The sequence below is a fragment of the Bacillus rossius genome, chromosome 1 (genome assembly GCF_032445375.1).
Source record: "Bacillus rossius redtenbacheri isolate Brsri chromosome 1, Brsri_v3, whole genome shotgun sequence".
Taxonomy (NCBI): domain Eukaryota; kingdom Metazoa; phylum Arthropoda; class Insecta; order Phasmatodea; family Bacillidae; genus Bacillus; species Bacillus rossius.
Genome location: NC_086330.1, coordinates 347579922 through 347605209, shown reverse-complemented (window position 1 = coordinate 347605209; position 25288 = coordinate 347579922). Strand labels below are relative to the sequence as shown.

Sequence of the window (25288 nt, the reverse complement as noted above, 5' to 3'; positions counted from 1 at the left end):
TGGCTCAGAAAGGATTGATTCTGGCCAGCGATTTACATGTTTTTTGAATTTTTAGAATAGTGAAAATTTGGCCGATAGTTTGTTGCACGACACTGTTCGATGTAGTGCCCGGACTTTTTACAGTATCTACACCGTTATGCTATCACCTTTTTTACTGGGGCTTAGCAAAGTGTTCAGGGTTGTGCCTTTGTTGGAAATGTTTATTAGAAAATTGCTGTTTATTTTCTGTTACTGTAGGTGCGTTGTTGTGGGCGTAGGAATTAGCTTCTCGATTTCGCTTGGTGGTCAGCGAATTCTACGTTTGTGTTGGAGATACACAAGCGGTCAATCTCGGCAAAGTTTTGCGGTCGAGACTGGAAAACTGCCCGCGATCTTTCCTGCGGATTAAGTCCATCAAGGATGTTTGAAACTATCTCGTTCTCAGACACTGGCAACCGAAGAATTTGTGCAGCTAGTTTGATGTCTGCTATGAAATTTGGTAAGGCTTCACTTCTTTGTTGTAGCCTGTTGTACCATTCCAGTCTGATGTTGGTCATCAAACGGGCTGGAATAAAACAATTTAGTACGTCTTCGTGAAATTGGTCAAATGAATGATTTTGCTCAATGGCGAGCATAACTCGCTCGCTCAAGGGTGGTTGTGTGAAGGGGAAAATGATTTCCAGCAGTTCCCTGTCTGGAATATTAGCCTTTTGTTTGATTCTGAATAAATGCTTGAGGAACTCGATTAGGCTCCTGGGCTCCAATCCTGTGGTTTCCTTAAAATTGCCTAAGAGCCTCTCCACGGGATGTGGAATCTTAGCATAGAAATTGCCTCCAGCTGCTTGATTGGAGGTAGAAAATACAGGTACTGGGTTCGGTGCTAGGGTAGGGGATGGGGGTGGGGCTGGTTGATGTTGAGGTTGATTTTGAGATTGATATACCTGCGGGGCCAATGACAGGTATGTGGTGGCGGGGCTGATGTATGGAAGTTGCGACTCTACTCTGCCACCGGGTGGCACAGATGATGCCTGTGGTAGCATAGCTGCCAGGGCGGAAGGAAAGGCTATAAGTGGCGAAGCTGACCTTCCAATGGCCGAGGAGGTGGGGTGGGCTTCCGGGGAGGTCTGAAGGGATGAAAAGGCGGACCTGAATAAACGATTAAGGTTGAAAATGGTGGGTGAGGTTGAGGGTAGGTATATGGGTTGGGGCCTGTGGAAAGGGTGAGCTGTGAACGATTGAATGGGATGAGTATAGGTGACATTGGTGCTCAGGTGAGTACCAGTCGCCATGACAATCATGGAGGGAAACTGCAAGTTAATGGATGTAGGGGTGGTGACAGGAAATGCCTGACGGCGTGGTGTTACGGGGGGTGATGGAGGGGGAGAGTTTAAAGGAGGGGGTAGGGAATGAGCTACCTCCAGTTTGCATTTGTTTCGGAGGTGGCTGTACTTGAGTGTCAGTTACTCCTCCTGCCACTGCCTCTACGGGTTCAAGTAATCCTTGTTCTACTGTGGCTAGTTTGCTCCACAATTGGAAGGTTAGACCAGGGATCTGTTGCCTACATTTGTCGATCTCCTTTTGGTAGTTCCCATTTAATTTGTTTGCGGCTACTATCTTGAGGTTAGTAAACCTCGTGGCGATATGGCTCAAGCGAGTTAGTGCGCGTAGGATGTTGCTCGTATTTGTTTCGTCTGCTACTGAATTAGTATAGCTATAAAGATCTTGAAATTTGTAATTTGTTACAAACACAATTAAATTCATTCAATGGGTCCACGTGCGCGAGATTAGCTATTTGTGGCTGAATCTCTTCTGCGCATGCAGCTCGGAGTCACTTCCGAAGCATGGCCAAGTTGCTGAGGTCTGATAAGCCTCGAAACTGTAGTTCATACATAAGCTAGTCATGGAGGAGATACTCCGGCGTGAGCATTGTGTTCATTTTGTTGTTGGACCTTGGTCCAATCTTACAAAGACAATAAAATACACTAAATTTTGACTTTGGTTGGTCTAAAAAAAATACCAACAAAGAACTTAAAACTATTGTTTAAAAGGTACCTTAAATTCTATACATAAGACACTCTAAACTTAACTTAGTTTAATAATATCATCATTACTCCAGCAGGTCGGAAGTATGTGCCCAAAATAACGAAAAATGTTTGTTTAGAAAACTTTAACTTTATACCTAGGATGAGCCAAACACATGCGTCCTAGCTGGGAATGAAAACTAATTATTACTGCTTGGCTCGTGGAACGAAGGACGTTCGTCAAGTTGCGTGCCCAGAAGGCCGCTGTGGGTACAGTCAGTTGTCCTGTGAAGGTCGCCTATGGCGGTGAACTGAACTCGACACGACTACGTGCGCCGTGCGAGATAAGGTGCGGAGGGGGGAGGGTGTTGTTTGCACCGGGTGAGCACATATTAGAGATAACGGCCAACAGCTGGGTGAAGAGGCCATGCGCCCGCCTTGGGCCGCGTGGGGAAAAATACTTGTTGGTCGGTCAAAGGAAAAACATAATTTTAACTTAAATTAATTTAAGAATAAAGAAGGGGGTACCAGTTTTAAGACTTACAATAATGTGTCATACAATATGAATCTAAATAAGCTCTAAAAACCTTTAATTATATATTGAATTATTTTTTAATTTAAATTTGAAATTAAAATTTTTATTTAATTATTTATGCTTGTAAAATATGCATATAAACCAAACCAAGTTAACAACTACCAACTTATAACAGCAAACCATGCTCTGCTACCATTTTTGTAACTTGAGGCTGCGCTCAATATGACATTTCGTCTAAAGAACAAATATAGATTGACCGTGGAAGTGCCAGGCAGAAACAGTACTAAACACATTACCCATAGTGGCACAGCGCACACACAACAAAATTTATGATTAACCTCCTTAAAATTTGGTAGGGTTGTGTGGATCGTGATCAAGGATAAGAAAATAATAAGATCTGGTTTGGTTTATATAGGCATTTACTTAATCTTACTTAATGATTTTGTTGCTGTTATTTTTGACTTTACAAACATTATCCCACTGAAGATGACCCATGGCATTACAGCCGAAACAAAATACCAAGAAAATTGTTGACCTTAATTGCTATACTTAATACATTAAATCTTGTTAAAAAATAAACCAAATGGGAGGCCCCGGGCGAGATATTATAATAAGTAACAATGGTTATACTTGACTGAATCTAAGGTCATTTGGTCTCTTAACTTCACAGGCCATTGAATATTGAGCGCGCAGACTCTTCATAAGAAAAATAATAAAAAAAATTACATTTACTCGTTAAATGAATAAAAGTGTCCTGAAACTGGTTGTTTAGAATTATAAATTATTTTCTGGTTTTTCCACTCAGGGAAAAAAGAAGTTGAAAGCTGGAACTCTTGAGAAATTCTCCGATTGCAGGAGGCGATGAATTTCGGTGAACTAACTCATGAACTGCACATTCGGGAGTTGAATTTGGAGCGGAATTTCTCGTCCTAATTCTTGATCCCCGCCTGCAACCAGTATTCCCATCAAATTAGGTTGGTTAACAGGCGGCTGATGTTCGGCGAAGTTAAGCCCAGGAGAACAGCAAAAGAAAAAGTGTGTGTGGGGCGACGAAACAACTTACCTAAGCTGCGGGGTGGAGTAGATCAGGTCGGTCCCTGGAGATGGCCAGGTGATGCGCGACGCGGAAGTTCGCGGTCGCCATGAAGAATAATAAGTTTAGACAAAAAAAATATTCAAAAACTAAACTATTTCGGTCAGCTAAAAAATTAAAAATTTAATGCTAAGGCACATGGCCTTGTCGATAACCAACTTCATGCATTAGAGAAAGCCGTTCACGACTTTTCAGAAGCACGTTGTCTCGGGCTGCGAAGAGAGATCCGCCCTTACCGTGTGCTGCACGCCGAATCGTCAAAAGTGGCGCCGGCTCGCCTAATTAAAACTGTCTTTGGTCGGCAGTCCAGGGGAGGGGCTTCGGAAAACCCGAAGGGAACCCGAATGGTTCCGATTGAAGTAGCCGCACTCTAGCGCGTCCTGGCGAGTGCGCACAGAACTACAAGCCCTAAATGACCTCTCAACTTGGATACAAGTCGATCCTTTAGGCTGGCTTTGATAGGAGGGGACTATGCTGTCCTCTGGCGGAGAGGCGAGGGATCATGCCCCGTATTTATCGAAACTCCCGCGAGATGTCGTGTGTGGTCCATCTGGGCCGCGAGGGGCTGTGGCCTTCATCCCAGGCATTGGCAAGGCTGTGGTTTATGACCTGCGTGGACCAGAAGAAAGAAGGGGGGGGGGGGGGCGCTACGACCGGTGACTGACCCGGCCTGGGAACAGGATGGTCTGACACGACGCTACATGTTGTTGGGCTGATGAACGGAACACAATTTCGTGAGAGGGACAGCTAGCTTCAGCACAGCTCCGAGAAGAGGCGTTTGCATCTTTGGGAGCAGAGAACAGCTTTTCTAGTCACGCTACCATCTAGGGTGGACAGCTCGACGCGTGACGCCTAGCAGGGTCCAGACGAGAAGATTGCTGGCTCAGCTAGTCGCCAGTAAACCTCAGCCTTAATCGCTGGGAACGGCGTTGGGAGCACTGCACTTCTAAACGAACTAGCCTGTCGGTACACTCGACTGAACAAATCTCGATGAGGGAAAAAAAACCAGTGGGACATCATATGGAAGATAAAGTAAAAAAGGTTTTAAATTTCGTAAAATTAAGTAATCGTACATTTGTGCCTAAAATTATCACTGTGTTGGGACAGTGCTGAAAGTAAAAAAATGAAAGTATTTAAAACTGCTAGAAGTTTATTTTCGCTGGAAATCTCGGCGGTCGTTTGCAACACGTCTTCGACACGGTGGCCGCTGTTCCGAAGACGCGAGCAGGAGCGTGCCATCTAGTCCTCCTCCTGGGACGCCGCGGGCTCGGTCTCCGGATCGGGCGCCGCAGGCTAGGTCTCCTCCGGGTCGGGTGCCGCGGGCTCGGTCTCCGGGACGGGTGCTGCGGACTCGGTCTCCGGGTCGGGCTCTATGGGCACGGTCTTCGGGTCGGGCGCCGCGGGCTCGGTCTCCGGGTCGGGCGCCGTGGGCTCGGTCTCCGGGTCGGGCGAAGCGGTCTCGGTTTCCGGGTCGGGCACCGTGGGCTCGGTATCCTCCGGGTCCGGCGCCGCAGGCTCGGTCTCCGGTTTGGGCGCTGCGGGCTCGGTCTCCGGGTCGAGAACCGTGACGAGGTGCGTGGTGGCGTACCAGGCGCGGAACGCCCTGGCGGCCGCCAGCAGCAGCAGCGCGGCGAGCCCCGAGTGGCCGGCGACGGTGGCGACGCAGCCCGCCAGGTGGCCGCCCCCTCTCCGTCGCCGGCCGTGGCACAGCACCGCCTCGGCGACCGCCCCCCAGCACTCGGCCGTCGCGGGCACCATCAGCGCCAGCAGGGCCACGTACAGCTCCAGCTGCCGCCGCAGGAACCAAGCTCTCGGCGTCGGGAAGCCTTCTTTTCACAGACGAGAGAGCCAAACGCCCGATCGTGCATCTTCAGTTTTTTTTTATTTTGGACAACTCATGATAACTAATAATCAATTAGGTTAGGTTAGCTACATTATAAATATGTACTTTAAAACATTGTGGACGGTTTATTTGGTTAGGATAGCTACATTAAAGATACTGTGAAATCATGTAAACAGTTTCCTATCCCTGGATAGCTACATATTTAAAAGTTATTTGCTAAGCAACCATACAATTATTTTACAGTATTTTTAATGTAGCTATACTTACCTAATATAACCAACCATCCACAATGTTTTAAAGTATTTATAATGTAGCTAACCTATCCTAATCGACCGCAAAATTTAATGCCACACCGGTTTATACAATGAGATAGAACGGGAAAAAAAGCGAGCATGAACTTCGGGGAACCTCGGGTGTGGCTCTCTCGTCTGTGAAATGAAGGCTTCCTCTCGGCGTGCGGCCTTCAGTCGAGGAGGTGGGGGGGGGGCAGCACGGTGCTGCCATCTGTGGCGGATGACACGAACCAAGTCTTTCCCGCTTTTACATTAGCCGCTGCTCCGGCAGCGGATTCTAACGGCCGGAGCGGGAACTACGTGTGATTCGCGTCCATAAATGTAGTTGAAAAAATATATATAAACAATTTTCGTATTTTTAATCACTCTCAGTTACTATTTTAAAGAATTCTAAGGAAAATCTCGCGTCCGAGTTTCGTATCACAAGTTGATTTTACAACACGAGAACACGTGTAATTTGCGCGTTACCGAGGTTACGTGTAGACTCGCTCACATTTTAGTGGCTAGCGTGACTGGTTGTTAGGCCAAGGGTGGGCTGCGAGTTCGTTTCCCGGCCGGTGAGGGAATTTTTCAAACCTTTTTCCCTGGGTTCTGGACCGGGTGCTTGTGACGTCCACCCCGCGGCACTACCCTGAAATCACCGTGACGACGCCTGTGCTCACACACCCGGTAACGGGCGAAACGACTCATCATCGTCATCATTCACCAATAAATAATTCGTAATTCTACAAGAAAATTATTGGAAGTTTGTACAAGACATTGGTTTTGTGTATATGTGAAAATTAGCGCATAATTATAAATTTTGATTAATATTTTACACAAAGATATTTTTTAAAACCATTGACAAGATAATCGAAAAATCAACAATTGGACCTTATTTTGTTTTATTGTGCTTATTAATTTGCGTACCTTATACTGGAAAGCTATTCAGGGAACGGTTTACAAAATGTGTTAACAAGTATTTAATTTTCTTTTTTAAATGAAATTTAAAAAAAAGATGGGAATTCTGATTTCCCATGTTACTTTCACTGAAAATTATTTTATTTTCAAACAAAAGTTCATTTTAATCGATCCCTACGTGTTCGCATTCTGATGGGGGAAAGCTGCCCCCGAGCCTAGTTCCGAAGTAAGGGGAAAAAAATTTCATTTCGAGAAAATTTGTAACTATATTCAAAAATTATTTTTAATATATGTTTTAAATTATTTTTATTCATTTGTGGTTTATTACTGTAGGGCACAATGGACCATTTCCTCCTTCCCCCCTTAATGAAAGAGGTTGAGATACGAAATATGCCCCTCTCCACCAACTTTTATGTTTTGAACTGAAACACGCCCTTGGGTTCCTATATTAAAGGTGATAAAAATGATTGGATCCATCTCCCTTAAATGTTTCAAACGAAGTCACTGAATAACAGCGTACAAGCAACTAGCAACAACACACAAGCGCCTGTGACGGCCAGTTACACCATTTGAGTTTAAGCGTAATCTCACTTCATAAACTGGTCCGACCGTGTATTGACCACACCTTCTGTTTGCGCCTTTTGTGTCCTGATCACTGAACGACGATTAACTGGGAACTTGTTTGGCGGTTCATGACGATGATCTCCGAGCAACACAGAGCCAGGTGACATGTTCGGAATTTTTTTGCGGAATTTATGCACATCATTTTTTTCAAAAGACGTAAATATTAGAGAATGATTTTTGTAAAAATTTCATGTACTGCATAATACATTTATTAAAAACTCTGAGTTTTATATTGTCGCAACTACACGAGATACCCATATTTTAGGAGTTTAAAATGCTCGTGTTTTATACTTCAATGTTTTATTAAGTCTTTATTTTATCAAAACTATTTCCCCTATAAAAATGGTTTAATAAAACCTATTCATATTTTTTATTGCTTCGTTTTATAAAAAGGTAAGTACTAATAGGTTTTGTCAATCATTATTAAAAATAAACACTATGAGGTAGCGGCCAAACTAGCTTGTGGTAACCGCTGGTTATATGTTTGATAACTGTCATTCTAAATGACTTAAACTATAGAATCATACATCCCGTTAGCCTTAAAAATAATCAAGAATAGTTGTTACTTTAACTTAAGGAGAAGATACATAAAAAGTAACGCTCTATTGGTTTCATGCCATAACAATTTTGTATCGTTTAGTACTGAAAGTTTGAGTTCGTTATGGCAAGACACACAGTGCATCTTAGCATTATTTTTTTCAGGTGTAGTCAGTCCCAAAAATAATATCAATAATAAACACCAATGACTTCACAGTAAAGGCTATTAGTAGCAGCCAGTCACTATCGGGGACGAGGACGAAAATGACTGGTTTCCACCCAGGGCAAGAACTCGTCTTTGCGCCCCCCCCCCTCCCCAACAATATCCGGCCCTTTTTTTTCAAACCAACCAAACCGAAATCTTTTCTGACAACACCTCACATCACTACCACATAATAATTCCACTATTCCAAATATTTTTTTATTCACCTTAGATGGTAAATAAATGTATTCATTCAGTCATTTCATTTTTAACACATCGCAAGTTGGATAGTACGTGAAAAATTCCAGTTTTAAAATATTTGACGATATACATAAATACAAATAATTGAGTTCATCTGCCCTACATCATTTTGTTTTAATATTCTAACACTACGATATTCAATTAACGGTATATAGGAAAAATCACTCTGCTGGTTTAGCGATCCCCAAATTCAGTGCCCGGGGCACAAACCCCGTATGCACCCCCCCCCTTTTTTTTTCTAGTTTCGTCCCTGATCACTATTGCCTTCATACATTAAAAAAAATTACATTATTATTCAATAAAGCCAAAAATTGAAAATTAAACTATAGAAAACGTTCGTTCGCAGTATCAGAATCGATTGTAGATACTTCATACTGTACCAGCCCACCAAATAGAAATGCACCTAACATTTATCGACAACTGCTGCTGCCTGTTGCCGGAGACTGAAAACGAAAACAAGTCAAATCACGCGAGCGAGAATCGTGTAGCGTGTAGCCCCAGTGTGTGGAGAAAATGATCATGGGGTCACACTTGAACGCAAATGAAGAGCAGAATGTTATCTTTGAAAGATTTGTGCAATGGGAGTGCATGATTTGATGTAAGCTTTTGGACATACGCCATTGCTAAGCACATATATGTCTGTCTCTTTGAGTCGCACCTGTGTTTTCGTACCATGTGCGTCTCTGCCTGAGGACGGGAGCAGATAGCAGTTCCCGAAACGTCGCTTGTTTCTGTTTTAGAAAACTGTTGTGTTTGTTTAGTCTTTTCGTTTTGTCGTGTTTTTGTCTCGTTTTGACTGTTGTACTGATTTTTTTTTTTTTTTTTGGTTTCAATATTTTTGTGCTGTCGTCATTTGTGGGGGTTTTTCGTCCTCTTCTGTTTTTGGAAAACTATATTATGTTTGTTTCGTCTTTTCGTTTTGCTGTGTTTTTGTCTCGTTTCAACTGTTGTGATGAATTTTTTGGGTTCGGTATTTTTGTGCTGTCATCATTTGTGGTTGTTTTTTTTTTCGTTCTGTTAGTCCATTTTTCTTTGTTTTTCTTTTGTTTGCTGACCATATTCCTGTTATGGAGTATGACGTGTTTATATCCTTCCAACAGAAATTTTTTGCTTAGTTTGTGTTTTTTTTTTGTAGTTTTCTTCTACATACAAACATGTGCTTAGCAATGGCGTATGTCCAAAAGCTTACATCAAGAGCAGAGCGGTGAGACTGGCCATCCTCCGGGAGTGTAACCTGAAAGCTCGGGGCGTGCCTGGTGACCCAGACGAACACCGCCTTCAGCACGCTGTAGCGGGGCTCCCGCTTCAGCCGGTAGCGGTGGCCGCACATCTCACAGCTGTCGATGGCCGTGTCCATCAGCTTCTCCTCCAGGCAGACCTTGTGCACGTACTCCCGGCAGCGGCACACTCGCCACAAGGCCATGGGCCGGTCCCTCGAGTGGCAGATCCTGCACTCTTCGGCTGGAACCCACCGCAAACACCAGGGCCGGATTCAGAGGTCTCAGAGGAGCGGAGGCCCCCTGGCCCAGTGGCGGATCCAGGATTTTTGGTTTGGGAGGGGCTCGACCCAGCTGAGGCTAGGCTTTATCAAGGCAAACACTAAAACAATAGTGGACCCAGATGCTTTTGGAGGGGGCTTGAGCCCCTTAGCCCCCCCTCTGGATCCGCTACTGCGGCCTGGCTCCAAATTATTTTCCAAATAAAATGAACATTTTTTTTTTCCAGTCGAGTTTTCCAATAAACAATTTATTGCGAAATCAAGTAGATTCTCTCAGTATTTAAAAAAAAACATACATCAATATAATCGGAGACAAGAATTCTATGAAATTATTCTTGGGGGGACCCCTCCGTTTGTGGGGGCCCTCCGTTTGTGGAGGCCCCGGGGTTTTCGCCCCGGTTGCCCTCCCCTAAATCCGGCTCTGAGTCAAAGACCAGAGACTGCGAGGCTTGACTGGCTTGTCACGCTCGTGACTCAGTGTCTGGGTCGCACGCTAGTAGCTACTACTCACATCAGCAGAAAATACTACACAGAAAAAAATTTATGTACCTTTACTAAAGATTCATTCGGAAACAAAATTTCCAAGAAATAGTTTGTGATACTACAAGAAATATATTGGTACTTTGTACAACACATGGCTATGATTTAATGCAGTTTTATTTTTGGACATGCACCACTGCAGATTTGCACTGTTGTCATTGAAAAATTTCGAAAGTAAAAAAAAAAAATCAATAAAATGAAGATAAAAACACAGAAAATAAGACTGAATCAGCTGATGTCGGACAAACGGAACCAACAATGAAACTAAACAAGTATTATGGACGACACAACGAAGATAGATAGCACTGACAAAAACAGGTTTTTTTAATTTTTTTTCCATGACAAACAGTGTAAATCTGCAATAACGCATGCCCAAAAAAAAAAATCATTAAATCAAAATTCCTCATTGCATAAATAATTTAAAGAACATGGCTATGGCTATTTTTACACATATAAAATACTTTTTTCGAGATAATACTGAGTATCTCTTACGAAAATAGGCGCATAAATTTATATTTTAATTGATGTTTCATTCAAGCACAATCTAATATTAAATCATTAAACACTATGTTGTTTTACTATGATTATTGATGTACACCGTTAATATTAGAAAGCTATTTAGGGAACGGTATAAAAATAATTCAATATTTATAATTATTCGCTGGTGGTCATTCCTTAATAGTTAAATCTGAAAATAATGTCTTATTTTTATGTGAGGCAGTTAGTTTTATAAGGTTTCTTCCGTTTCCCCCCTACCATTCCTTACGTCTTAGCTCCATTCAAATCCTTTTACCCCACATTTTCTTTAATGATCTTAATGTCAACTTTATAATAATCTGTATTTCATTCATTTTACTACTACAAGGATGAAATGTATGTCAACACAGATACTTCAAGGTAATATGCTGAAAAAAAAAATGTAATTTCCAAATTTGCTAGGGGTTATTTTTATTTAATTCAGCTAGTTATTTTAATTTTTTTCCAAAAAACAAATGTGTGTGTTATCACAATATGGTTTTTTAATAAATATAACTAAAACGATAAATCTAATACCTAATGCTATTTTTTCATCAATTGATATAACATGAGCAATGTTTTTGTTAAAAAATTTCATCTTTGCTGCTATAATTAGTTGAGTTGACGTAGTAGAATATATAGCATTTAGTTTTATAATACTTTCACATAGACATTAAACCAAATCAGAAAATTATATTTTTATATTTTTTACACTTTTCAGAATTATTATTGAAAGTCGATTATCAATAGTGATTCAAGTGTGACAGTCAATTATTTATTAGTCCTTTCATAATAAAATCTCCGTAACAGCCGAAGTACCTTGATTACATTTACAAAAACTATCTTTAATTTACATCTAGCTACACATGTGTGTGTATGTGTAAGTTTTCAAGCAAATTTTTCGCCAAGTTTTATTAATCAGTTAAAGTGCTGTCATAATTTTAATGCACTAGAGTGTCTTACGTTTATGAGCCAGACAATGGCAATCCTACGTGCAAAGACATGTTGTGTGCTTGGAGTCATTCCATCGATTAGCAGTCCTGGGTGAAAATACGTGACATTTTCACGTGCAGCACATACTTACAAAATAAACATAACACACAAATCCATAATGGGCCTAAAATTTTTGAACATGGGTTAAGGTTTCTCGCTTTAAAAAAAAGTCCCAGTTTCGACATACAGCCGTAACAAATTACTTATTGCTCATAAAATCGTTAAGAAATTAGTAAAATAGTAGGAGAGTGGGGAAACGCAATTTAAGTAATTTATTGCAATACGGATGGGGTCATGTACCTAATTAGAAAGTTGGAGGTAAAAATATGACGATCGGATTTAAGACAGATATATTTATGCTTTATAAAACAAACAGGCTGTTCCTCATTTAAACATACTTTCATTTTCATAACATTTTGTGTGCGAAGATCTTGTAAGCTAACTGCCTAATATCTAACTAGTCATTCAGAGGTAACCTTCATTGTGTATGCAGAAAATATACAGTTTCTAGTGCATGCCTATTAAAAATATACTAGGTTAAATTTTTAATTATAGATGAGTTATGAACATCTGAAGGAACATTTACAAGTTGGCGAAACTGCGTCACCTGTCTGAAATATTATATAAAGATTAGTTTATAATCCAGTACCTAAAAATCAACAAGTATTAATCCTGGCCTTAAAATATTACTCCGTAATACGAGTGTAATAGAAGTACGGAAATTTTTGCGCATTAATTTAGTCGCAAGATGTAACGAAAACCTTTATATTCTTACACTGCGTTCATGATTGGACCACAGTTATTTGGACACGCCCCTATACGACCATAAGTCAGTGGTTTTCCAGCAAGGAGAGAATCACGCAAATCTGGTAGTGCCAGTGAACAAGAAAAAAAATGATTTCGTTAAGAAATGCACCAATGGGAAATAAAAAATCGGATGAGCACACCTATGAGTTTGAATTCTACCCTGAGGCCTAACAATTTCGCGAAATTACTGGGTCTCTAGTAAAAGTTTTAAATTGACTATCGTAAACTAAATCTTGTACATTTTATCATATTTCAAGGATAGGACTAATTCTAAAAGTTAATTCAAAATTACTCAGGCAAAAAATTGTATTAAATTGCCAAAGATAACAAAAAAAAATAAAACTTAATGTCCCCTCAATAGTCTACAGTATTAGGAATTATTCCTTAAAAGCATAATCATAGAAATACACTTAAAAAGGAAAGTTCTAGATTAATTATGTTAATTACTTAATTTCAAGGATAGGACTAATTCTAAAAGTTAATTCAAAATTACTCAGGCAAAAAATTGTATTCAATTGCCAAAGATAACAAAAAAAAATAAAACTTAATGTCCCCTCAATAGTCTACAGTATTAGGAATTATTCCTTAAAAGCATAATCATAGAAATACACTTAAAAAGGAAAGTTCTAGATTAATTATGTTAATTACTTACAGGTGCCTAATTCTGCCATAGTTACACATTTTCACATCACGTACACATTAACTTCACAAACGGATTAAGAAGTGTCTTTAGTACATAGAAAATAGAGGGAAAGTATTTAAAAGATAAATATTGACGTTTGTCATCGTGGTTGTCAAAGAGAATAAAAATATACTATGGTAGTGGACACTTAAGTTGTAGGTACGTAGTATGTCTAGAAAGTTCATAGATGTCGCTGTGTTCATTATGCTAAAATTCAATACAAATTTAAAACATATTTCTCATTAGAGTTTTATTGTATGTGTTTATGTAATTGTATTATTAAAATAAGTTTCTTGCCAAAGTGAATTTTATTTCAAAAAAATTAAAATTGTATATGTACCATACATTCTATAGCCTGTTGTTGAAACGTAAAGCCAGTATTTCTCTTCATTTCCTTCATTCTAAAGATAAAAAGATGTTTAAAAAATATTAGTTGTGCGTCTACATATTTTTTTCTCCCAAGCATTTTCACTGGAAACGTAACTGGAATACTAGCTACCAGTGTTGTTTGGTCACGGGGGAGGGGAGTGGAGCTAACATGCAGACTTTCTTTGGGTGGTAGGGGAGTAGGATTGGCCCAAAAACTTACTGCGGAAGGAGGAGTTGGTGTGTGGGAGATAGTGGGAGAAGGGGGTCTATCACTGGCTTGTCCAGGTGGAACGGTATTTCGACAAAAAAGTCAGGCACCTCGCTGTTCACGACGATGGTGAGAGTGGTGCCTCACCCCGTGGAAAAGAGTGCACCGTAGCGCCGCCTAACTGCCGAAGACAGGCCAGCAACATGAGTGAGTGACACCTGTTGTTTACAATGAAACGTGTCCATACCTGCACCTGTTTAAGGTAGAGCCAGCAGACAACTGCCACGACGTGTTGTTGTGAGCCGTTAACCGTCCGTTACAAGTTCCACAACACCAAGTTTTAAGTGGGAAAACTGGGGGACGTTTCCTTAAGTCAGTAGGTTGTATCGAGATCATCCTGTTTCACCAACTTATTCAATCCAATAGTAATCCAGGCTTATCCGTGCATACACCGCAACGTCTTTAAACACCTCGACATCCAATATATATTATTCCTTGATTCATTACTCCATCCATGCAGTCTCTCAATGATCACAGAGAACACCTTGTTAGATTCACAGGAATACCACGGAGAGCCGAACAGGTCAAGCCACATGACTATTATATTAAACTAGATTAAAGAAGGGATATCCCATACCATCCATGTTCGCGTCACATGTTCTGTGAGGAGCAAGTCCCTATGGGACACCTCTGTTTTGCAATACCAGGCAGTTAGCAAAAAATTGTCACCAACCAGAGGGCTTCTAACTTAATAATATCAACAGTCTAGACACCGACACTGACTGCACGAGAGGCTCGTAAAGCACTTCTTCCCCCTCCATACCCCTTTGTTTCCACTTTAGAACCACACTAACCACACGAACCTCTGGAGGCCAAACTACCAGTCAACCTCGGGCAGTCAAGTGGCCAAGTAAACTAGGATCACTCAACATCTCAAAACACCTACATTGCCATGACCACATTATTAATCATCATACTGTAAGCGGGTTGGGGTCTCCTGAAAACTGGAGATGCCTTCAGGCTCACCCTGAATTACATAGTTCATGATACGCCAACATAGCTCTGACAACTTAACCTCCACTTAACCGCCTCCAGTCATCCGGAATTTTACCATCAATTCAGATGCTTTTGTTGGAGGAGCTGGTCAGAGGCAGGCAGTGAATCGGCTTGAGATGTTAAATGCGACTTTTGATAATTTCTGCACTTATAGTTCCTCATCCAATAATGGAGGTTCTATGTGTTTCCAAAGTCATGAAGCTAATGAGGCTCATCATCCACAGTTTCACAGTGTCTACAAAATCAGGTAATCTACAAAGCAAAATTTATACATCTTAGCCTGAAAGTTAAACTAAGAAATTATTAACAGTTGTATAGTCCATTTTCAATCCAACCTGGACACTATAAACTACTGTATACATGTTTCTCCACTTGTCAGATAGATCCTAGCACAACTGTTATTCCCGAAAAGTCTTTATTCTTCAGATCAATGGGCCTGTCAAAACCAATTTTGTGCTTGTTCAAACCACCATGAGATCAAAAAAAAAGTCCCTGCAGCAAAGAGCTATGGGACATTATTATAAATAATGCTGTTGCTTTGGTCGCCAAGAGCAGTGTGCCAATCAGCCCTGAAAATTGCCACCGAATTTACCCAAAACTTTCATTTGAACCTCAGTAAATGTACTGTACATAATAAAATGGGCTAGTACATTTTATTTCTATGTAGGGTTTTACATCACACGATTTGCCACAGAAAATTGAGAACCGCCAAGGTTCAAGTGTACCCCCAAATCACTTGGAATGCCAACTCCGTGCTCATGTATTTGAGTCATGTCAGGTTTTTTGGATCAATCTCAAGAACTGCACAACATAAGCATGAGATGTTTATGCTCACCAATGATTACGATCCTTATAGGCAGAAAGACATGCTAGTATACACAATCCATGGTTTTTCAGCAAGGTCATAATGACTTGGTACTTATTCATTGACCACTCGAAGACTCATCAGATGCTATTAGTGAACCAATTATTGTACATGTCGAGGAACAGAATAGTCATTCTGAAGTATGATCTCTTGAAGATTTCTGAAGTAATGAGTTCATTACAAGGAGATTTTCGGCTCTTTTTACCATTATGACCATCTCCCTTACCAACACGTAGAGGGAGCCTACCTAGTAATGTATGCTCAGAAAAAATTTCAATTCTAAGAACCAAATTTCAGTATTAAAAAGTCACATACATTTTTAAGAAATGTAAAGCTTTATGGTGGGTTTTCATAACAACTGTCCCTGCTTTACATGGAAATATTAAAAATACGATGTAAAATTTTTGTCTACAGATCATAATCTTGCTAGTACTGAAGTTTAGCAGTCCCTAATTTTTAAATCTCTAATGGAAACAATTTTCTTTTCTCCATTTTTAGATTTTTTACTATGTGTATCACTTGGTATGCCTAGTAATAAATCCAGCAGTCAGACACTTTAAATCACATCAGAGCTCATAACACAACTATGTATTAAGCTGTAAAAAGGTTTTGATTTCTCTGCATTCCACCGGGATAGATTTTCCTTCCATTCACACAAAGTGCCTTCAAGACTCAAGCGCTGTGAACCGCACCTTTTCACAATAGTTCAACTGAAATATACTCCCTAGCTGCACACTGTCACTCATCACCGGCCGATATCTGCATCTTCCAGTGAGCGTAAGTTAATTCATACCGCAATGTTTCCAATTCATCAGTTCAGCAAGTCAAGCATACAACTGCGTTATATTAGATATTACATATGTAGTCTCCTGATCATCCTAGAATAGTGATTGCATGGACCCCACTGTAGTATTCTGACCACCATAGGCTAGTGAATATATTAACAAACTGTATTAATCTAATCACCATATACTTCTGATTACGTAGACATACTCTAGTTCTTTAATTACCAGTTAACCGACTCCCTCATCCATCAAATGACAACCATTATGGTAGCAGACCTCTGTTCCACATTGCCACGCCTGCATGATGTCCTGCTGCTCAATGATTATTCGGAGAAACACTGTAAACATACCTGTTGCATATGAAGATCGCGAGGACCCACCAAGCAGTCGACGTCCAGCCTGCCGAATAGATGAGTCACCAACCCGCCGCACATGGTAGCTCCTGCTGTGGCGCATCTCTCAACTTTGACTACTATAAACTGCTGCTGCAAATTCCGGTATACTGGCTACGAATCTATTCAAATTGCATCACTATAATTTATGTAAAGATGTAGTTTATTGCAATACATTTTACCTTATTCGTGAATAATTTTCACGGACACTATGAGATGTAAACTTGAACTATCCTAAGACTCTCGACTGCATGGTTACGCATATCGTGTGCAGAACTCTAGAAGAACCTACATAATTAAAAATGCTAAATATATATTAGTGGTGCCTGTTTACTAAAGGAATCTAATAATATATTCAGGTTGTAATGGTAGTTCTGATTCTCGAAATCTCATTTAGTCTGTATCTTTTTAATATTAAATATGACCGAAAACAGGTTGTTTTAGATTTTTTTCATAATGAAAAAAAAAACTGTTACAGATTACTTTGAAAGGGCTACAGGTATTTACAAACACTTCACCTCTGTCTTCATTTCAGCATTTTAAAATGTTATGGTCGCCACTTATATCTCATAGTTTCTCACTGCACTACAAAATGACTGTACATAAGTTCAAGCTAAGCGCTTAGAGACGATATCGCATGAGAATAATCACATTTCCATCAGTCAGCAACAAGTCACTAACAAAATGTTACATTGAATTTCATCATTTCACAAATTTAAATTTATGAACATAAACCTACCATTTTTTTTTTAACCAATAACTGCTCGTGATTGTTTGATGTAACTTATGTTTCTTGGGTTTTCAACAATAACTGTATTTGCGAAGGTACAATCTATATTCTTTCAGAGGTTATCGTCGGAGCAAAAACAAATCGAAAGTTTTTTTTTCCAATGAACTTTATTTGTGCACATACAATTTTGTACCATCTGTTATTCTTAAAGAAGGTAACCAGAGGACTTCCTGCGACTTCATTTCTTTTTCTTGTCCGCGAGGGCTTCATCGACCATGGACTCAGTAGTAGGCTTGTCAAGCAAGGACTGATTCGGAGGGGCGTTCGCTTGAGCTGCTGACTTGTCCCGTGTGGAGGGGGGACGTGCCGCAGACTTGTCCGGAGTGGAGGGGGGACGTGCCACAGACTTATCCGGAGTGGAAGGGGGGCGTGCTGCTGACTTGTCCGGAGTGGAAGGGGGGCGTGCTGCTGACTTGTCCGGAGTGGAAGGGGGGCGTGCTGCTGACTTGTCCGGAGTGGAGGGGGGACCTGCCGCTGACTTGTCCGGAGTGGAAGGGGGACCTGCCGCTGACTTGTCCGGAGTGGAGGGGGGACCTGCCGCTGACTTGTCCGGAGTGGAGGGGGGACCTGCTGCAGACTTGTCCTCGGGGGATTGGGGATGGGTCTTGTCTCCAGGAGAGTGGGAGTCAGCAGCAGCGGGGTCCTCCGGTTTAGAGTGGAGCGGGTGGGGGTTGATGTCGATCATGTGGTCGGGTGCCTCGACGACGATGACGACGGGTGTGGTGCCGTACCAACGTTTGAAGTCGTGCCACACATAGTGCAGCAGCACTGCCACCGAGCCGGCACAGCCGCCCACCATCATGAGCGTGACGAGCAGCAGCCAGGCGGGCACGTGCGGCTCGCTCATCTGGTGCAGCCAGAGCTCTCGCGGGCCCACCACGCTGTCGATGTCCAGGCCGCCGAAGATGCTGGTGGCCAGGCCGACCATGTACACGGCCGCTATGGGAGTCACGAGGACCGCGTACATCGCGATCATCGCCAACTGTGGCAACACAAACATTAACTCAACATTGGTTTCAAATTCCACCTTTGGAATTTGATGGTTAGTGGTAATAAGCATTATCATTATACAAAATTGATGTATCACCATGTCCATTATCTAAGAATAATATTCCGCCATTGCCATTATTTAGCAGTAATGCAAGAACATTGTCATTATATAGTAATGAATCATCATCATTGCTCTTATATAGTAGTAGTACATTACAATTAACACTACATAACCATAAGGAATTAATATTACCTTTCAACCGATCAAAAACATATCACTTTTGGTATTAAAATTGATTAATATTCCGAATCGTTTCTTGGTATAACCAGTATAGCAGTAAATGTTTTACACTTTTACACATTTTTTCCTGGTGGAAGGAGACCACTGGTATGACCAGTGTAAGGTTTAAGGATGGACTCAATTAGTACCTACTGCATGTCGGCACGGAGGGCGACGGGTGATAGAGAGCAAGAAACAGAACCTGTTGATGATAATGACATAATATCTGCCAAGAACTGCCTCTTTTGAATCTGTGAATCATATTTAACAATTATCAACTTTTTAGCAGAAATAATAGTTACTAACATTACACCGATTCAAATAGGGAACCAAGGTGTTTCGGGCTCAAATTTCGATTAATTTTCACAAGTGATAAATTTGGTGAATATTGCAGTGAGCTGATGAATTTTCTCAGCGCGCTCTGATTCGCTTATCTCCCCTTACACACACACATACAAATTCATTCCGTTATTGCTTCGTTATTATCGAATAGGGTCTTAGTAGAAAAATCCAAGTCACGGCCACTGTTTAGTGGTTCTCTGAATCTGCTAATTCTGCTAAAACCAGTCTTGGAATTGGACACCAGATTTTTTATTTTAGTTTAACTGGTTTAAATCGCTTATTCGGACTTCTGAACTGTTTAGGTGCCATGTTTTCCACCTATGAAAAAAAATCCAGGTGTGATCCGGTATGTAGTACAACCCTGTGGTAGCGTTGGTTGTAGGCAAGCGATCCCACTGCTCTGAATCGAAACTGTTTTGTGCCTACCACATAATATGTTTGTTGAATAAACACTCAAACAAATATATTTTTTTTGTTGTAGAAAATAAATTTTGTACACAAATTAATTTATTTATGGAGGTTGTAATTGTCAGGAGATGTCATTCTGTGACATAGCTGAAGTCACCTTTTTACCTCGCCATCACCATATCGTCAAGCCAAAAACATCGCGGAAATAGTGCCGAATGTCTGATGATGGTTAGTAGGAATCTCCATCGTAAAACCCTGTCACTTGCATACGAAATGTAATTCAAATCTGGAGTTGCTTGTCTTCTGGGTTGTAGCCACGTCGAAGGCGATGATATGACCGACGTTTCGATTGATGTTGAAGTCGTCATCGCCAGGGAGCAGTTGCCAACTGAGGTTACTTCAATATCTACTGCATTTTAATACTCGCGCCTGAGAGGGGAGTTTTCCCGATTGGCTGCAGCTTTGCGCCAGTCTGAGTCATCCTTTCTTCGGGTTGGCCTGACCAGAAGACATCGCCACTGGTTGTCCAAACAACCCAGTCAGCCAGAAGAGAAGAGGCCTGAGTGGCCAATCACAAATGCCCAGCTCCGATTGGCCAAACCAACAGGCCAACCAGAAGAAAGGATGGCTCTGATTGGGCCACAGTTGGGTTGTGAAATAGGGGTGGCTGAGGAGGTAGCATTGAGGAAAGAGGCGATTGAGGGAGCGTTTGATAAGGAGAAAGGGAATATATAGATAAGGAAAAGTGTTGGAGAGGAGAGTGAAAGAAGGCATAGTGAGGAAGGGTCGGTGAATAGACCGGCGAGAGAGGGTAGTGTTATAGGCAGTGATTGAGGGAGCATCAGTGGTGGGGAGAGAAAGGAGCATTGGGGAAACGGGTGATTGAGGTAGCATCAGCGAAGAGGGAGGGAAAGAAGCCTGGGGAAAGGGGTGCTTGAGGGAGAGTGTGGGAAAGAGTGAACGAGAGTATATTAGTGAATGAGAGAGGAGAGGCGTGTAAGACGTACCATTGCCTTGTTGGCGCGAAATGCCATCCACATAGAGAGACCTTGCGGTATGGTGAAGCGCGGCTTGCGCTTCAGCAAGTACATGATGCCACACTCTTCGCAATGGTCGTGGTCCGTGTCCATGAGGCTTTGCTCGAGGCACGCCTTATGCATCACGTGCTGGCAGAGGCAGAAACGGAACAGCCGCATGCTCTCGTCGCCTTTCTTGCAGATGCGGCACTCCTTGCCTGCGCAGGCACAAAAACCACATGTGCTCAGTGCCTCGTTGAAGACGACGGCACCAGAGACGGACACATCTCAGGGGCGAAGCCAGGGGGGGGGGGGGTTAGGAGTTCAACACCCCCCCCCCCTCTCTTAGCACCAAATCTTTAGTTAAATTTCTTATTCATCACTCAAACAAATTTCATACTAAAAATTAATTAAACTTTTACCATTACAATATTTAAATTTAAGTACCGAAAACTGTTAAAATGGCACTATTTTACACCTTAAAATCCGATTTTTCCCGGGGGAGGACCCACGGACCCACCGCTTTAATACGGGGGGAAGGGGGGGAGGAATGCTTCTTAACACCCCCATACACAAATCCTGGCTACGCCACTGCACATCATTACAGGTCAGGAAAACTGTGGGAAGGATTTGCCCATGGAGTGATTACAGTCCATCTCTATGGAAGAAAGTTGTGCAAAATTACTCTTGCTATCGAAATCAAAATGTGATATAGGTACTTATAAACTTTTGAGTAAACAATGGTTTTGGGGTCTAGGGGGCAATTAATACGAAAAAAAAAAAGACTACGTAGGAATTCCTTGCAAGTCTAACGAAGGCAACGACTCCAATAGGCAGTATTTGTTCAAAATCTACCTTTAAAAAAGACAGGATTGATGGACCGGAATTCGAACCCTTGTCGCCAGTACAACCTTTTTTTTTTGTTTGTTTTACCTTCATGCCATTTTTGCTAAAGCCAAAAAGTTACTGTTTGAGCTCTGACCTTATTCGACTTTCAGTCCATTGTAATAAGTTACTCATTTCAATTCACTTCGCATCTGTTCAAGAAGGGTCAAACCGCAAGGCTATTCTTGGTCACCCTCCTCCCCCTACACACACACAAAAAAATGCTGCTCGGGTAAGAATACGAACCCGGTATTACTGCGAAAAACATTTAGTAGTGATATAGTTGTTTTCGTGTGAATGAACAAGTTTAAAAATAAGATGTGTAATTTTACATGATAATCTCAGTTCCATTTACAAAAAAAATACATTGTGGATCAAACTTATTTCGCACCTGACCGAGCAAGATACAACCAAGCAGTTGCGTTGAACAACGTGAGTGACTTCCTTGAAATTAAACCACGTGATGCTAGGACATATTTCTTCTAAGCATTTGGAAGAGGAGAGTTTTCATTATTTCGCAAGACTATCTTGGAGCTAAATACTAAACATATAATCATCAAGTGGCGTGAAAGCCCGTTAAAGCTCCGCGTTTCGCCCGGCATGTTGGAGTTCATTCGTAAATTGCTAGTTTTTATGAAGAAATATTATTGAATGAAACTATATACCTAAGCAAGATTACCTGTGTTACCCAGCTGTGAATATCCAATATAAATATAAATATAAATATATATATATATATATATATATATATATATATATATATATATATATATATATATATATATTTCTAGAGAGTGACTAGTTCCCAAATAGTAGGAAAAATGTTTTGCACTAGTATTAATTGTTTATAATGCCAAAATGCTTAAATACCATCAAATCCTTTATATTAGAAGGATTTTATATTCAAGGAAAAAGATTCGAAGATAAATATTAGAAGAAATAATGTAAATAAAAAAGTCAACACTGACAACCTCTGAGTTGGTTTTCTTCACGCCTATAGGTATTGATATTGTAATTTTAACATGAAATTATACGAATAAAATTACAATATGTATTGATTCTGGATACTTAGTTTGTGAAACAACCATTTAAAGGGTAAAATGTTTCAACACCATAGTAAACTTTTTGCATTTATTGAACATTATTTTATTTTGACACTTTACTCATGGATTCGGATTCGAAGGGGATATTCGAAGTACTCCCTGAGATTCGTGTGTGAGATTCAAATTCTAGAAAATTGGGATCTGATCCATCACTATTATATTTCTTACGGAAATCTTTGCTACAGAACACAAACTTAAATTCTGACCCACTAAATAAAAAACGAAGCGATGGAAATGCAATAACCTAACATTGGTTAGTGACGACAAGCTTCGAAGTGCTCGGTTTTCCACCACCAAGCCTTGCCAACCAGACTCCCTCCCTACTACTCCTCTTCCTTCCTTTCGCAAAGGTCCAGCAAGAGGTAGTGAACAAAAAGGTGTGGAAGGCCCGTATCTAGTTTTTTTAACCTCGTTCGTTTTCCCCCCACGTTCAGCATTTAGAGTAGGCACCATTCTAAAAACAGGAGATCTGTACAATTCGCGGTACGTTCTAGTTACAGGTTGTAATCCACAAATGTGTGCGTAATCAGTTGGCTTTATCCTGTGGTACATAATGCTTACTGTTTTAGTTCAGTACGTCGAAAGATCCTGATAGCATGATCCTGTTTGCTTGATCCTGTGCTTGCTGTTTTAATTCAATACGTCGGAAGAGCCTGTACTAAAAAAAAGTTGTAATATAATAATGAATTGTGATCGTAAGTCGAATAAAAAGGATTTTTTTTTCAAACTACAATCACAATTCTTTTTTATTTCGCAATTTATTTCATGTGCATGATCTTCTGACATTCTTAACTTAAATAGCAAGCATCATGTACCACACGATCAAGCCAACGGGATCATGCCATCAGGATCTTCCGACGTACTGAAATAAAACAGCAAGCATCATGTACTAGATGATCAAGCCTTCAGGATCCAGGGATAAAACAGCCATATCAAACACAGAAAATGAACGACGTTAACAATTTCTATTCAAAAATTTTACCTCCCATTAGTCTTGACCGTTACAACGTTACTCAGAATAGTACGTACTTTAAATGAAATGTAACAAAACCAACATTTCATATTACAATTATTTAGTCCAATAAAACTACAAACATGAAATATAAGCTTTAAAAATTCCTCACAATAGCAATACAGTCGTTATTTAAACGAATTTAACTATTAAAACTTCATTGACTAAAGTTCTCCAAAAACAAATTTAAAAAAAAATCATACGGATAAACTATGAATGTCGGTGATAGCGTGAATACGCGAGTATTGTAATCTAAGCTGTGAAATGTTATTTTTTTTTTTTTCACAAACCAGCAGGAAATAAGAAACTTTCATTTCAGGGTTAATTCAGGAACGTCTCATATTATATGGGAAAAAACACAAAATTCCTATTTGTCGCGGGTAATCAGTGGATGGCGGCAACAGCGTAAAAACACAGGTACCTACTATAATGCAAGCTATAAAAATTTTTTAATTTTTTTCACAATCTAGTAGGGAATTACGAAACCTTCCCTTTCGGAGTAAACTTAGGGACGTGTGGAATGTGTGAAAACCATGTTTTCCGGATCCCCCCCCCCCCCCACCGTTCTAAAAAGCCGTGATGTCCGAGTATTACCGGAGTACCTGCAAGGCGCCGCCTCCTAACACCGAAAGCATAGGCGCTGTAGGACGTGACACTCTACAAGACGGTGGTGTGCCCAAAGCTGCAAGCAGTCGGCACACCTGGGCCGCCCTAGAGAGTAGCTCCGCTGGCGACGTGGCGAAGAGGGGGAAACGAGTGCATTACCGTACAGGGCGACCTGCTCCGGCGTCCACTCCTGGAATATCGACGTCGACGCGGAGGCGGCGACTTCGGCGGCGGCGGCGTCGTCGCCGGCGGCGTCGGGCCCCTCGTCGTCGCTCGTCTCCGGGAACTCCTCGTCGGTGGGTTCGCCGTCGCCCTCGTCCTCCGCGGGCTCCTGCTGGTCGCCTTCTGCCGGGGGAAGGTCCGTACCCGGTCCGTCGGCCTTCTTGCCGTCGTCCCCTCCTCCTTCGGCCACCTCCCTCTCCTCCGCGTCGCTCTCGTCCTTGAGGTCTCCGTCCAAGGAGAGGTCGGTGTCTTCGTCGGAGGTCGCCATCGGCGCGTCCTCTGGTTTGCTGCGTCGGTCGGGGGAGGATCTTCACTTGCGAATTTTGGCCATGCGCATCCCCTCCGGTTTCCTCGGAGACCTGGCGGGCATCCGTCACCCGATTGTTAAACTCATTTACGTCTATTATTTACTCCCCGCCTATTGTTTCCGGCAAGGAGGTAACAAGCAAGGAATTTGACGTGTACAATCTTTGCAGTGTTAATTCCGTCTGCATATAAAAAAAAACAATATCTGATTTAATTCAGATTTTTGGGCCTGCGCCATTGTAGTTTTGCACTGTTTGTCACGAAGAAAAAAAAAATTCATAGATGTTCAGAAACGTGAAATGAAAATGAGATACATTAACCCACAGAAA

At 41.3% G+C, this 25288-nt stretch overlaps 1 protein-coding gene across 1 annotated transcript; it reads right to left on the bottom strand.

Moving 5' to 3' along the window:
- Nucleotides 1-17877: 17877 nt before the first annotated feature.
- On the bottom strand, nt 17878-25058 carry LOC134528191 (uncharacterized). Its single transcript, XM_063361580.1, has 3 exons — nt 24591-25058; nt 20817-21043; nt 17878-18771 (listed from the first exon to the last, which is right to left on the bottom strand). Exons 1-3 carry the CDS (start codon nt 24919-24921, stop codon nt 17968-17970), a joined length of 1362 nt encoding a protein of 453 aa, XP_063217650.1. The 5' UTR covers nt 24922-25058; the 3' UTR covers nt 17878-17967.
- Nucleotides 25059-25288: the final 230 nt, after the last annotated feature.